The sequence below is a fragment of the Passer montanus genome, unplaced genomic scaffold (assembly GCF_014805655.1).
Source record: "Passer montanus isolate IOZ18808 unplaced genomic scaffold, ASM1480565v1 scaffold1, whole genome shotgun sequence".
NCBI lineage: Eukaryota > Metazoa > Chordata > Aves > Passeriformes > Passeridae > Passer > Passer montanus.
In genome coordinates this window covers 23817579-23832717 of record NW_024356504.1, presented here as the reverse complement: position 1 = coordinate 23832717, position 15139 = coordinate 23817579, and the positions used below count along the sequence as shown (strand labels likewise).

At 36.6% G+C, this 15139-nt stretch overlaps 1 protein-coding gene across 4 annotated transcripts in view; it reads left to right on the top strand.

Moving 5' to 3' along the window:
* Positions 1-15139, top strand: part of LRP1B (LDL receptor related protein 1B) — a 626536-nt gene that overhangs the window by 420897 nt on the left and 190500 nt on the right. For all 4 annotated transcript variants that reach the window (XM_039700520.1, XM_039700493.1, XM_039700511.1 and 1 more), the window contains 5 exons: positions 1546-1671; positions 3413-3529; positions 6792-6872; positions 8107-8274; positions 9939-10121. In XM_039700520.1, the coding sequence (XP_039556454.1) occupies positions 1546-1671; positions 3413-3529; positions 6792-6872; positions 8107-8274; positions 9939-10121 (675 nt within the window). The remainder of the gene's footprint in view (positions 1-1545; positions 1672-3412; positions 3530-6791; positions 6873-8106; positions 8275-9938; positions 10122-15139) is intronic.

Here is a 15139-nt window from a genome sequence, read left to right as displayed (position 1 = left end):
AGAGAGTGAGAAGGAAAATCTTTCAGCAGATTTGACTTGATTGTCTTTTAAATTAGTGTAAAGAAGACCAGTTCATTGATCAAAGCTTGCAATTCTCTGAGGATTTATACAAATATAAATGAAATAATAACCTGGTCTTAAACCTGAACGTGATCTATAGTTTACATGGCCAGTGTGATAACATTGATCTCTTCTCAGCAGTTGCCATGGTAACTCCAATAGTCCTTTATGAGTTTGAAATATTTGCAATTATGAGTAGAATACTCATTACTAAATATATATTAGCAAAAGCTTAACAACCATTTAAAGCAGTGTCTATGTCAAATATTAAAGTCAAATTAAAAAAAAAACAACTTAATTCATTGACTTGTGATTTTATTACTTGGATGCTCCCAGTTTTGTTCTCCAGTCACATTGCAAACTTTGGAAGTACGAGTTTTGGGACACCTTTCTGCTCAGATTATTAATTAATCTCTGCTTCCTGTGCTACTGCACCCTGCACACAGACCAGGGCTCGTGTGCTTTTGATATCACCCTCGCTCTGTGTCGTCTTCAATTGCAAGAATAGGCAGAAAGGTCAAAGAAAAAAGCTACTGAAATGTCAAGGATAAGCCTGCAAGACATCCTTTCATTTTAAATACCCTTTGTTTCCAGATGTATGTTAAACTTTAAAAAAGAGCCTGTGGATGGCTGAGTAGCTGAAAAATAGCTGGAGATTATTTTTAACCCAGTGTTTGGAACTGTGTGCAGTTTACTGTTCTTGGCTAGATCCAGACGAGCAAGATCTGCTAATAATAGATGTTATTAGCATGAAAGAAGCAGAACATAAACACTTACTACAGTTGCAAGACCAGGCCAATAGTATTTACATAAATCCTGTGCACTCAGCTTCATCCTTTCCTTGAGAATTGGTAGCCAGCAAAAACATATTTGAGAGATACCTTGTTCACTCCTGAATACCAGATTTTTTTTTGTTAGTTTTACACCGTGTTGCATATTTCACTTTTTGACACCTACAATTTCATGGTGAGTAAACAGCAGATCTATATGTGGCCATTGACAGTAACGTGCCTCATTTTAGAAGCATTTTACGACCTGCCCAAATCCCTGCTCACTGTGGTATCATGTTTTGGATCTGCACTTAGCAGCTTGCAGCTGTTCCCTTTGGTGTTTTCCTTTGTTTATATGCACTTTAGTTTGCAAACCTCATCACACTGCCCAAAAGTGATTAAGAACATGTTTCTTTAAGGAAACAACTCTATAAAATGCTGCTACCTTTTATCACCTAATAGAAGAGGATCCCTGTATTGGCATCTTTACTAGATATTATTTAATTTATGATTGAAGCACTGCAATGTTTGTAATTGACTGGTTTGCTGAACAATCTTTATGTCATGGTAGTTATACATACAAGATAACCACACTAAATGCATCTCTAGGGAGCAGCATTTAATGTGTTCTTTTCACAGATTTCACAGCTGTTTTTCTCAGGTTATCTTCTTAGGGAAAAAAAAAACAACAAACCCTCTCTTTTTTTATCCCCAGTCAATCACAGCTGTCCTGATGATCAGTTTAAGTGCCAAAATAATCGCTGCATTCCCAAGAGGTGGCTTTGTGATGGAGCTAATGATTGTGGTAATAACGAAGATGAATCAAATAAAACTTGTGCAGGTAAAAATTTTACTTGGTTATGCAAACAGGTTCTCTAACTTCAGTTCCATTAATAGTTCAAGACTGATTTGAACTAAACTGAACCAAGCTGCTACTTTTAACCTGATTATTGAAATTTTAAATGAATTCAGATTTTGATGCCACTGAGGCTGGAACACAAATTATATTTTACTTAATCCATGTGCTTGGCTGTGCTTTCCAAAATTATTCAGCTCTTAATCTCCATATGGGTCGACTGTCAAAGCAATGCTCAGGTACACACTCTGAGGTACAAATCTCTTTTGGCAGTTAGAACCTTTTTTTATTAATGTGCTGTGATGGTGTCATGTCACCAGCAAATTTTATTTTATGCTGATTTAGTTCATGCATAATTAGTTATTCAGTTTCCACTCGGTGCCTTGAAATTCTTTTCATTCCTGAGTTATTAACTGGTGAGTGGGTTTTTAAGCAAATAGCAAGATGAAGATTGTTTACTGATTCCACTGTAGTAAATCACAGAATTCCCAAATCTGTCCTTTGCTTGTGTGGAAGTGGTGTTTAGTGCTTGTTGTCAGAGTACTCTAAACAAGCATTAAATCTCAAATATGCAACATGCCAGCCATCAATAAGCTGATGAGTGTTTTGAACTGAAGTGCAGTGCAAGACAACACACATTGTCTATTAAAATATTCCCTGTTGCCTTACTGCCTTGATATTATTTGATATCCAACTGTTTGCTTGAAAGGTGAGAGTCTAATGTGAAGAGCATTTTTTTTTAACCCTGTGTCGGTTGGAAATGGAACAAATTTTGTATTCTTGTTTTTCCATTTATTCCTGCAGTGGTAAACACAGTTAATGTTTAAAAAATTACTTGGACATATTTTAAAATTAGATTCCTCTTTTGTGTTTTGGGCTACTTTTCTGAAGAAAAAAGAAAATGGTTGTTGCAAATAATAAGTGAAGAAATATTATTGCAGTCACTGGGGTTGTTGACATATCAGCCATTTTTTAATGTGTAGAGTAACATGCAGGTGAGCTCTGAAAGCTTAAATTTGGAATAAAAATCTGTGTTGCTATCTCTGGCATTGGTATGGGTTCAAATTTTAAATAAACAAAATTATACGTAATGACAGTTTTCTATGTTAGCTTTTTAGTGACATTTTAATATTAATCAGCTTTCAAAGTAATTTCTGTAGCTACATAACAAAAATTCTTTTAGTGATCCTTATTTCTTCAGGAGAGAGATGTGCATTGATTTCTTTAATGGCTGATTGCAGTTAAGTGTTTGCAAAGGCAAGGATTCCAAGAAAGTGAGGCCAGGCACATCACACACAGGCTAATTCCCATTTTCCTGTGTAAATACAAAATTCACAAGATCATTGTTCATGTTGTGGAATACAGGTTGTTAATATTCCAACTGGTGGGCATTTTTATGACCTGATATTTTTGTTTACTTCAAGCATTAGTGCATGTTAATTCTCTTCTTACCACCTGTTGCACAGTTGCATCTAGAATTTAATGTTATTTTACGAGGAGAAACCACTAATAATTCCACAAAGCAGAGGTAGAACACAGCCCTGCAGATTACCTCAGTTTTCTCTGAGATCAAAGGAGGTGAATGATGTTTAGTCAGAGCAGGGAAAGGTGCAGCAGGCCAGGAGGTGCCCTCCAGCCCTGCAGCTTCTAAAATCAGACACCCACCACGAGACCCAACGGATCTAGTCCATTTCCCTTGTATTTTTGGAGTGCTTTGTCTTGACAGCAAGAACTTGTCAGGTTAATCAGTTTTCTTGTGGGAACGGACGGTGTATTCCAACGTCGTGGCTGTGTGACAGGGAGGATGACTGTGGAGATGGAACTGATGAAATGACATCCTGTGGTAAGTGGATTTTTGTTTTTTGGGGGGAAAGGAAAAATTCTTCTGTAACATATAGAACATATAGGGATCTCTTGTCAAATGAAATTGTAATACTGTTTTTGAAATGGCAAATAGACTTTGTTTGGTTGATAAATAAACCCAAAGCAAATGCGGCATTTTCTATTTAATGAATTTTTAACTACAATGCCAAATGTGCAGCTCAATCAAGACTTTTTTTAATTTACAGCCCATTATCAAATGCTGTCACTCTCAAAAATTATTCTTTATCTCTGCCACATACCTCTCCACATAGGCCCCCTCAGCATATTCTAGATGTCAATAAAATCAGCCTGTTTCAAACCTCAACTGAAGTATATTTGATCTTGTATTTTTCAGAAAAAAAAACCCACAAAAAAATAACAAAACTTGGTTCTATCATGAGAGAGTATCAGCAGCTGTGCTGACTGCTGCTTTGCTGAGATACTGCAGAGAGGGGTGTGCTCTCTCTAATCAGCTGCTTCCAAACAATTAAGGATTTTAATAGTCACTTGTTTTGCAGGGCACTGGTGACTGCTGTGAGTCTGAGAGCACGAGGGTCAGTGGGCTGTCTGCAGATGCAGAATCACAAATCATGATGTGTTGCAGTGTAGAAGCACAGGGTGGTGGGGGTTGGAAAGGACCTTAAAGACCATTTTGTTCCAACCCCCTCCCACCAGGCCAGAGCTCCATCCAAACTGCCATTGAGCACTTGCAGGGATGGGGCAAAAAAGGAAGTATTTTCATTAATAAAAATAATAATATTATTAAGGTAGACTTCTAATTGCCTTGCTTCCAATCAAATAAGTTCAGTTGTGTACAGAGGCAGGATGAGTGACCAGGGGGTTTGTATGTGTATTTTGCAATTTCTCAAGTTCTAACTCTCAGTTTAATAGAACAGCATTGACTCTCAGTGCTAGAAGTTTCTCTGCCTCTACCCCATATTCTCAGGCATGTCAGCAACACAGGGATGTTACTGGCATCTTTGGAAATCCTTCCTGTGAGATTTTTTCAGCATCCTCCCAGCTCACCTGGAATATTTCTTCAGATCTTTTAATCAGGGTTTATGTCACTGGCTGTTTTTCTGTGTAGCCAAACTTGACATGTTTTATATTTTAGCATCTTGCTTTGTTATCTTCAAACACTGTGGCTGTGCAATTATGTCAAATATTTCATTTTTCATCCTGCCCTATAATTTGGTCACTAATGGGCATGCTAATGGCACTTACTCATGTATTCTGTTTAGTGGGAGATACTTCCTGCTGTGAAACAGTTTAAAATTCTTGTATCCATAAGGACACAAGAGAGAAGTTAGATTGGTGTCTACACTGTGAGAGACCCCACTGGGAGCTCAAGAGTCCCCTCTGCTCATTTCCGTGTCTCCAGGGCACTCGGGGCAGGGCTGGGTGTGGGTCAGCTGCAGGATGTGCATCTCTGTTCTGAGAAGTAGGAAAGGATCTTAGGGACAACAAGGGGAAGTGCTGGGGGTCCTCTGGGATGTGAGCAGGACGCACAGGCTGGGGCAGACTCTGGAGATGCTACAAAACATTCTTGGAAAAGCTGTGCTGGGAGTTGTCAGCTGGCTGGTGGTGGGGAGGGTAATCACAATTTATTTTAATCAGTTTCTGTCCCTTTGTGCAGATGAACATAAAGAAAATTAAGTCATAGAGGCATTCATATATGGAAAAGAGGAAAATTGCATTTAATAAATGAGTTAAATTTGTGGAAACGTTATTTGAAAAAGGAAAATTAAAAATTGCTTTCAGCTTTGCTTGAAGCACATGGGGCATACATTGTGGCTAAGAACTACTGCAGTTGTACACTTCCATTTTTTTCTTGGAACAGATTTTTTTGTCATTTTAATGATTATGTTTAGCAAAAAACCCCAAACAAACAAAAAGCCCAAACCACCAAAACCCCTATAACATCAAACCCAAAACAAACAAAACCCGGGGCATACATTGTGGCTAAGAACTACTGCAGTTGTACACTTCCATTTTTTTCTTGGAACAGATTTTTTTGTCATTTTAATGATTATGTTTAGCAAAAAACCCCAAACAAACAAAAAGCCCAAACCACCAAAACCCCTATACCAACAAACCCAAAACAAACAAAACCTAGAACCAACCAACAAAAAAAAAAAAAAAAAAAAAAAAAAAAAAAAAAAAAAAGGCAAGAACTTTCTAGAGGTAACTGACGAAGTGTTGTCATCAATACTAACTTTTATTTCTTACCCTTTTCAACTTTGAAGCATGATAATCACCTCTGTTCAATCAAGTTCTTGGTGCTCTCTATGTAATTTTTAAATAAAAATTTATTTTAAAAAAATTTCTTATTAGATGCAGCTGGTTTGGTTTAGTGCTTCATTAGAGTGTGACTCTTTTTAGGCCAAAATTTTGTAAGGTTCAGTAAAAGCAGAGTGATTTCAGTTCTCATCCTAAGAGAGTTTTATATTTAGGTGGTATGGTTTAAAAAAATAGAAAAAACTCTTCAGTTTTTCTCAGCGTGTTTAGCAGGTTAGTAATAAATTCACACATCTACCTATGTAATTTGCTTTAGAAGAAAAAGAAGCTCAGAACAATTCAGACTATATTTTAGTTACTTTATTCAGAAGAATATTAGATAATTATAGAAACAAATATGTGTATTCGATACAGATGATTCTTTGTGAATTACATTGTCTCAGATTTCTACTGCTTTACTGGAATGCTGGGAGGAATAGCTTGTGAAGGCTGACATTTTAATCTTGTATTTTATTATGCCAGTGTGGAGTAACTTTATTTCTTGGCTGTTCTTTAGCTGGGTACTTAACCTTCCCATTTTATAGTGCTCCATTTCCTGTCTCTGCCTGGCAGTGCTGTTGCAATTGGAGAACCCTTCTGTAAATAGGCACATGGAAAATAGAGTTTGTATCAGTCATCAAGCTCTGGTTAGTCTTAAATATTGGTATAGTGGGAAAACCAGCCTTGATCTGATAGGAATAGAGGGCCAGACCATGTATCACAGGGGAATGAATTCCATGTTGATGAAAAGTAGGGTTTGGACAGTATTTAAAGTTTGAAGCCATTTTATATTTTCTTTTTGGTTCTCACTTTTTTATCCTCTCCAGATTAAATACCTGGAAGGTGCAAATGTTTGCTACAGCACACTTGTGTAATTTATGCATACAGGAAGGTGACAGAATATTACTGAAGAGAAATGTTAAATTATGTTAAATAGTTTTATTTATTTTTGAACACTTTCACAGAATTCCCAACATGTGAGCCACTAACTCAGTTTATCTGCAGAAATGGAAGATGCATTAGCAGCAAATGGCTCTGTGATTCAGGCAAGTATCAAGTCCTCTGTATCTGAAATAAATATGAGGGATATCACATAAATACTGCTTTGATGTTCTTTTTCTCTGAGACTTAAATTGTTACCTTGGCTTGTAAGTGGTCAGAGAATAAATAAAGCATTTTAGAATTACTGACCTGACATAGAAATCAGCAATACTGAAGGTTCAGATAAGGAATGAGGCATTGGATATTGTAATGGGTACAAATACTATATTATGTAGAATGAAGTATGATGATCCATTACTAAAAAAAAAAAAGGAAAGCAAAGCTATTGCTTATGAAAGTGTTTTCTGTTCTTAGAAAACAACATGATTTCGGTGACCAATATATCTGATTTTTTGCTCTTTGTGGACAAGTTCAGTTAAATAAATAGCATCCTTGAAGAATGAAGGCCAGCAAAACTTTACAATGTATTTAGTTCTTTTGGCTGGAAGAGCACATATTTGGATGTTAAAATGAATCTCCTCTCAGAGCTTGTGGTGTGGGAGTGATGTTGCTCCAGTCCTAATAACATTGGGTTGGTCCAAAGCATTTGTTGTTTCCATAATTTTATTTGTCTGACAGGAATTTTTAGCTGTAAATGGACAAATTCCCGAAATTATCACAATGTGTTGATGAATTTCGGTGTATGGAGACCCTTTAGAGTGTACCTAACATATTTATCTCCCTCTTCCCTTGATGACCACAATCAAATTACGGGAATTGCCTTAAGACTGGTGTAATGACTGCAACATTAGAGTAATGAGAAACTGCAGTCCATGATTATTTATTTTGCACTCTTGTAAGCACATGGAAACAAAATTTAGTAGCATTGAAAATAAATTTTTCAGGTTTTCATTTTGGTTTATATGATGCTGTTTGTGTCTGTGATTAACTATCTTAGGTTATCACAGAGAATAAAGTAAACCAACCGTGTTTGAAAGCCTGTGTAGTCACACACAGATAAAGAAATTAAGAAAATCTACAGCCTTCTCATGCTTGTTGGTGTCTCTGATTGAATAACTGAATAAGGGGTTAGACTGCCCAAAATGACTGAGTTGAGTGCTGTTGGTAAATAACATTTAAAGTCATTACGTGCATTAGAAATAATTTGATACCTATGGGCATAAAACATATTACATTAATTACTGGATTTTCTGTTGCCTTTTTCAAAATGATTTTCCCTCCTTACCTATTTCATTCACAAATGTTATCTCTTAAAATATTTTAAAATGCTGTTTGCAGATGATGACTGTGGTGATGGCAGTGACGAGCTGGGCTGTGTTCACTCGTGTTCTGCTGAGCAGTTCAGGTGTCAGAATGGCAGATGTATCCCAGGTCACTGGGCCTGTGATGGTGACAATGACTGTGGAGACTTCAGTGATGAAACCAAAACAAACTGCAGCAGGGAAGGTTAGATTTTATTTTCTTTTATTTTTGTCTTCCAACTTTTTAATAGTTATAAACACAGAGAATAATTTGTTATAAATACCTGACCTCCAGCCAATGGGAAAAGAGGAGATGCCTTTAACCTTGGTAAAGGCTGGAATGGGAAATATGTCAAGTGCAATGTGATAACACAGAAGTCTATCATGAAGAGGAATGCATTTGGAAACAGAACAGGTATTACAGAGAGATAAGTTTTACAGTTTTTCTTCAGGGAATTAGGATAGATGTGGCGTTTGTCTTATTGCATAGATGCATGCTGTCTAGGTGAAAAGACAGTAAGAACCATTCTTTAAGTTATTATTGATATTTTTTGGTATTCTCATTTTTGTGTGATGCAAGTCTTTGTGCATTTTTTTACATGAAAGCATTTTATCAAACTACAGCCCTATTTAAATGCCATACATTGTATTTATTTGACTGGGGAGAGAAAGGAAGGATGCTTATGGCAAAGGATAAAGAATAATCAGATTAGAATGAGGGAACATCTTTCATATTTCGCTCCTAACATTTTTTTCTACAACAAAATAATGGTACACAATGTTATTGGTCCCTTTTAATAACTTTATATTTTAAATCTAGTTGGATACCTCATACAAATGCATGAATTATCAGAATGTCATATTAATTTTATATATTCACAAGAGTAATTTTTTATCTCTATCAAAATGATCAGTCTGGAACTGAACAACTCACTTTTACCCCTGTTTTCATTTTAAATTTAAAGCCTTGCTGTAACCTTTTACAATAGAATATAAGAATGCTGAGTATGTAAGGGAAAAAAACAACAAAGTAATGTTAAATAAAATGAAATGTATATTTATAAACAGTGCTATAAGAATTGATTCAAATAATGCTTCTTGGTACAAGCAGGGAAGTATAAGTATGCCATTACTTTAAAGTTCATGTTATTGTCATTAGTAGGTTATTAAATAATAGAAATACAGTTGTAATAGCTTGGGAAAAGAAAAGCAAGAATAAAATTGAAATGGCCATAAGCTAGAAAATGCTTAGAGAATTTATGTATGTGATGAATAATTAAAACCTCCCAGTAATTATTGTTTGAAGTAGTCAGCACAGATTCCAGGCTGCACTGAATGCAGCCCCTTTGCCCTGGGGTTTGGAACAGCTCCAGCTGCTCCTGCAGTGCTGTGAAAGCACAAACCAGGAGGTGTGGGGCCTTGTGAGAACACAGCTGGGACCTTTCAGGTTCTGTCCATTAGGAGGTGGACCTTGTTGGGTAAAAAAGGAGAATGAGGAAGGATGAGGGAAAGCAGCTTGAGGATTAAGCGCAGGGTTTATGAAACACCAGGGAAAACTTCATCGGCCTTGTTCCTCCTCCCTATACCTCCAAACTCCTTCCTGTCTGACAGATGTGGAAAAAAGAAATAAAAATCAGTATTGAGCATGTGCTGGAGGGGGAGTGAAAGAAGTGAGGAGGATAAGAAGGAGTTTGACTGAAGCCTGTGTTGGAGTGATGAGTTATAGGATGGAATAGGGCATTTTGAGTGTTATACTTGAGAACTCTGATTTTGGCTTGGGTTAGAAAGAAGATTCTAAGCCAGTGTAGACTTGGAATGGGAAAAAATTCACATGAGCAAATTCTTCAATGTAATTCTTATTTTTCTAAGAAACTCCCTCTCCTGGAAGGTGCAGTGGGAGGGAATTTCAGTGCAGTCCTGACGGGAGCTGCGTGCCTGAGCTGTGGCGCTGCGATGGGGAGAAGGACTGTGAGGATGGCAGTGATGAGAAGGGCTGCAATGGAACTCTGAGGGCGTGTGATGAGAAAACAAAGTTCTCCTGCAGGAGTACAGGTAGGGGCTTGCAGATGCATTTTCCTCTCACTTACTCGGTGTGTGTTTGTGTGAGTTTGTGTTGTTTCATCACATATCTACTCTTTAATGAATGCTTAATACTAATGAGGTGAGGTTACTCATTGTATTCCTACCAGGGAAATAATATTGGTTTACACATCCTGTTTTCTGATTTACAATATGAAATGGATGAGTTTTGAGATTACTTAAAGCTGAGACCACTCCCTATGGTAGTACATCACACCAAATACTTACATAAAGCATTTAATAGTGCTCCAAAGTTCATGTATTTTCTTCTATTTCCCCCTTCTGGCCCTAGAAATAAGTTGAATAAAATAGAAAAAAGTACCTTGAATACTTTGAAGAATTACAACTACAGTATTGGAAGAAAAATACATTCTTAGATTGTGTTTAAAACTAATTTTTTTTCTCTAAGTATACTACACTAAAAAATGGGATAAGAATGTGGCAATCATTGCATGACGATATGCAATGACATAAACAGTAATGTTGAGATGGAACTTTTTTTTTAAGGGAAAGTCCAGTTAAAGAAAAAATTAATGTATGTCAGCACTGTATTAAAATTTTTGTGATTTCTATCAAAGCTTTGTGTGATATTAGGGTTAAAACAACTTTCACAACAATATTTAAGGGCTATAAGAAGCAGAAATATCGTTGCCATTGGACAACTACGAATATTGAAGGAAGCTAGAACCCATTCTAATGCCTGTGTTACAGTTAAGCACAATAAATGTGTCAGAGGGGTTGTGCGTTCTCTATCCAAAAGTATCTTGCTGTTACTTGGATTTTAAATAAAAATATAAAAATATAAATAAATATAAAAATCATGATGTCTTGAAAAAGAAATATGGAATACTGAATTGTGTCCCTAAAGATGTGTAGAATAAGCAGCTGTTAAATGAAACTTTTTCTATAAGTAAAAATGGATTATTCAATTCCAACAGAGTGGTCTCCTTTCTGAAACTGAGTGATGGAAACCCAGATACAGGAAATAGCACCAGGAGCACGTGTATTTCCTTGGGCCTAAATGGGAAAAAGCTAACACCAGTGCAAGTGGCCAAAGCAGAATTATTAGAGGGAGGAAAGGTGAATAAATCACAATAGATGAGGTTTATTTTCATCATCTGCATTTGGAAAGCTAATGAGACAAGCTATTACTACTTCAGTTAAGAGGAAGCAGAGATAGTTTAGGGGCAGTGTGGAATATAAAATGGAATGTAGATGTTAGTTATTAGGCTTTACTCCTTTCAGAAAAGCTTGCTTCTTAGGCTGGGCTTTGGTTTCTTACTTGTCCTGAATGATTTTAGATACAGAGAATGGAAACCCCTTCTGGTGGTAAGGTCAGAGTTTCCAAATACAGCTGCCATAATAACAGGAAATAGCAAGGATTTAGTTCAGCATAATTGTCTGAATGAGTTGTTTTTTCAATAGAGAACTAGAACCCCACTTCAAAGTCCACAGCCCAAGCTGCATTCCCTCATTATATACTTCCCTATGCTTGTAGTCAGGTTAAAGGAGGGCACTGTCTCAATGTACAAATGAAAGGTTACTTCTCTGGCCAAACCAAAAATTTTCATCAAAACTTTGGTAAATTGAAGGGTATTTGGCTTTGATTTGAGGGAAAATGCAATTGTGCTTGTTTGTTGTGTGGAAACACCACTGGAGCAACCAGTTATGACAGTCAAATTTTTTCTTTTGCAATATTGCTTCTTTCTGGAAGGAGCAAAATTTGGAGGAGGCATGTAGTAATGCACTGTAGCAGAAAACAGCAAAGGCAAATTTCTGTTTAGCCACTTTTTCATTTGTTCCGTGTGGTTTGGACAAAGAAGTAATAAGGTGTTTATGAGAAATAGTTACTGGAATGTTTCAGAAGAAGTGTAATTTTCTCTGTGCACGATTCTAAAGAAACAATGCTGTCTGCCTTGTGCATTTCTGGCAGCTGTTCTGGAGAGGAGGCACTGGCTAATTGTCCCCTCAGAGACTGCTGGGTGGTGACATCTGATACAGAATGTGATGGCTCTGTGTAGGAGCATGTGTGGAGGGAGCTGAAACAGCCAGTACTTCAGGACGGGAGTGGCAGCTGGTGGGAACAGTGATAGTGAGGTGGAACTGCCCATTTTTTGCTTATTTCTTTCCATTTTATGTCTGTAATTAGTAGCTGCAGGGTCTTTCCTTACTGTGGCTTTTGTGGCTTTGGTTGATGTGTCACAATGCCACAGGGATGAGTGCCAAGCTGCAAAACCAGGATTTGTCAGCATTTAGCCAAAAGGGATTTTCCTGTTTACAGGGATGGTGGTCTCAAGAACCCATCATACCCAGCTCCTTTTCCAATACTCAGTTAAGGATCTATGGCAGAGTGTACTCTAAAACTTACAGGATGGCCTTTTGTCATTTGCCTCTAGTAGCTGAACATTTTATTCCTAACAAGTCATCTGATTCCTTTTGATATTGAATGACTTATGGGTCCCTAAAACCATTGTTTGTTGAATAAAAAAAATACTTTTCTTCTCTCCTTGCACATCTTCCATTTCTGTTATATGTTTTTAAACCTTTATTATTTTTGTTGGTCTTGCTGGAACTGTTCAGCCTGGGCAGTCCTTGAGCTGCTGTGTCCAAAGTCAGCCAAAATGTTGCAGGTACTGGAGATACCAGATTTCAGAATTGCTTTTCTAATTTTTTTTTCAAAACCATCTCATGTTTGTTTGTAGTGATGTGTGATGAAAAATATACTAGAGGTTGCACAGCAGTAGAATGTGAGAAGGAGTCATTACCTGATTGAGATTGACTACTCTTGGGCTGCTGCTAGCCCATTATTTTCTAGTTTTAAATTAGATTAGGCTTCTTTTAAATTAGACTAGATTAATTTAAATTGTACAAAGGTCCAACTTTCTATTTTAAATTCTGATTCTGTCCTCCAAAAATTATTACAGGCATGTACTTCAGCTAAATTTTATGTACTACATAAATTTACCCTTTTTATTCCCTCTCCCTACTTTTCAGTTAATAGTGCTGCACCAAGAGCAGAATCTGTGCAATCTCACTTAAAATGTCATCTAATTACTCTAACGATCATAATAAAGTACTTCTGTGAAGACAAATGCAAAAGAGCCATGAATACTTCAGTTTAGTAAGCAGTACATCTGAGCTGTAATGCTTATTTGTCATACTTAATGTTCTTTTAATCTTTTCAAGCAGCAGTTGATTTTATCCACCTATTTTTGATGCTACTCTGGACTTTTTGTTATACTTTGGTTTTTTTTTTGGTTTTTTTTTCCCTTACATGTAATAATATATTAGACGGGAGAAAAGATTTTGAGGAAAGGAGCAGTATTGGTTTGGAATGGAGAATAAGGAACAAACATAGAGGAAATCAAATCAATGGGTGCAGATCACAGTGATGCTGGAAGAATAGAACAAAAGCAACCCTGGTGCTGTCTGGATGTGTATTGTCAGAGTCCAGATTAGATTTGTGAGCAAAGAACCTGCTGCTGAGGAAAGCTGGAAAGGAAATGTTTTCTAGAAACGTGATGAGGAAATTGGTAGAGTTTTTATCATTTATCATTTTAGTTCATGGCCACATTTTTCTTTTTCTTTTTTTTCCTCCTGTCTCATCCAGGAGCCATTTATAAACATCTCCTTTGTACTAAAATCTTTAAATTGAGAAATGACCATATTTTTGAAACGGTGTGATTCAGTCGAAGTCCCATGTGTGTTCTACAGAACAAGTGAGATCACTGACCACCACAACATTTTGTAAAATGTGTTCAGGTTGGAACATTCTGTAATGTTGATGGGATGGAGATTGAGTCCATGCTCTTGTTTAGGAAGGTGTTACATTACAGCTTTAGGCAGTAAGAATTAGCTGTAAGGGGAGAAAGTGCAATTAATGCTCCACCAAAGTAGTTTTCCTATGGTTTAAGATGTATTCAGTCAAAAAACCTCCTGGGTTCAATATCCTGAGGAAGACTGAAGGGGTGTATAAATAGTTAATTCTGTTGCTAATATTTGTAGGAAATAAAAAAACAAAAACATTGGAGAAGCGTTTGTATGAGGCTATGGTTTAAGATGTATTCAGTCAAAAAACCTCCTGGGTTCAATATCCTGAGGAAGACTGAAGGGGTGTATAAATAGTTAATTCTGTTGCTAATATTTGTAGGAAAAAAAAAAAAAAAAACATTGGAGAAGCGTTTGTATGAGGTTTTCCCGCCTACCTGCTGCTCAGGCCTCCTGTGTTACACAAAAGAGCTTTGGAAAAGGGCAGATACAGCTATTGAGGCAATTAATTTATGATGGAATTTAACTAAAGAGGTTCCTGGAAACCAGAAGTGTGAGTTTCACTAAGGGGCAATAAAGGAAAAATACTTCAGTGAATTTTAAGTAATGATTTCAAGACAGTCATAATATTTCATTAAGTCCATCTCTTTAGAATCTTGGCAAAGATTAATTCCTTGAAAGTATATTCTACTTAAGAACTTGTCATATCTATCATAATGAAAGATGAATCTTTCATTATAAAACATATCTTCACTAAGGTACAAGGAAGACAGGGAAACTGATTTTCTCTGTAAACATTTGAATGCATTAAAGATTAAAATAACAGATTAGGAGCACTACTGGAAGCAACTTCAATTTACTTTGGGTTATGGTTGGTTTGGTTCATGTTGGTATTTTCCATTAGCGTGCATTCTACTGCTGTGTTGTAGTAATATATAAAATCAATGATCATTCAGGATAATAAAGAAGAGGGACACTTTTTTGAAACACTTGTGATTACATGCAATGATAAGCTGCATACATATCGTGCATACTATTTTGTTTCCTCATGTCTGTGCAGTTCTGTCTTTTCAGTATGGGATGTTTGGGACTTCGTCCACTAAAGAAAATGGTGGAAGCTTTTCATTCTAGTTGCCACCCATCCATGTTTGTTTTCAAGCTGATTTTGCACTAGAAAAATGATGTTCTGTTGTTTAAACCTCACATTCAGTGTAATATGATCC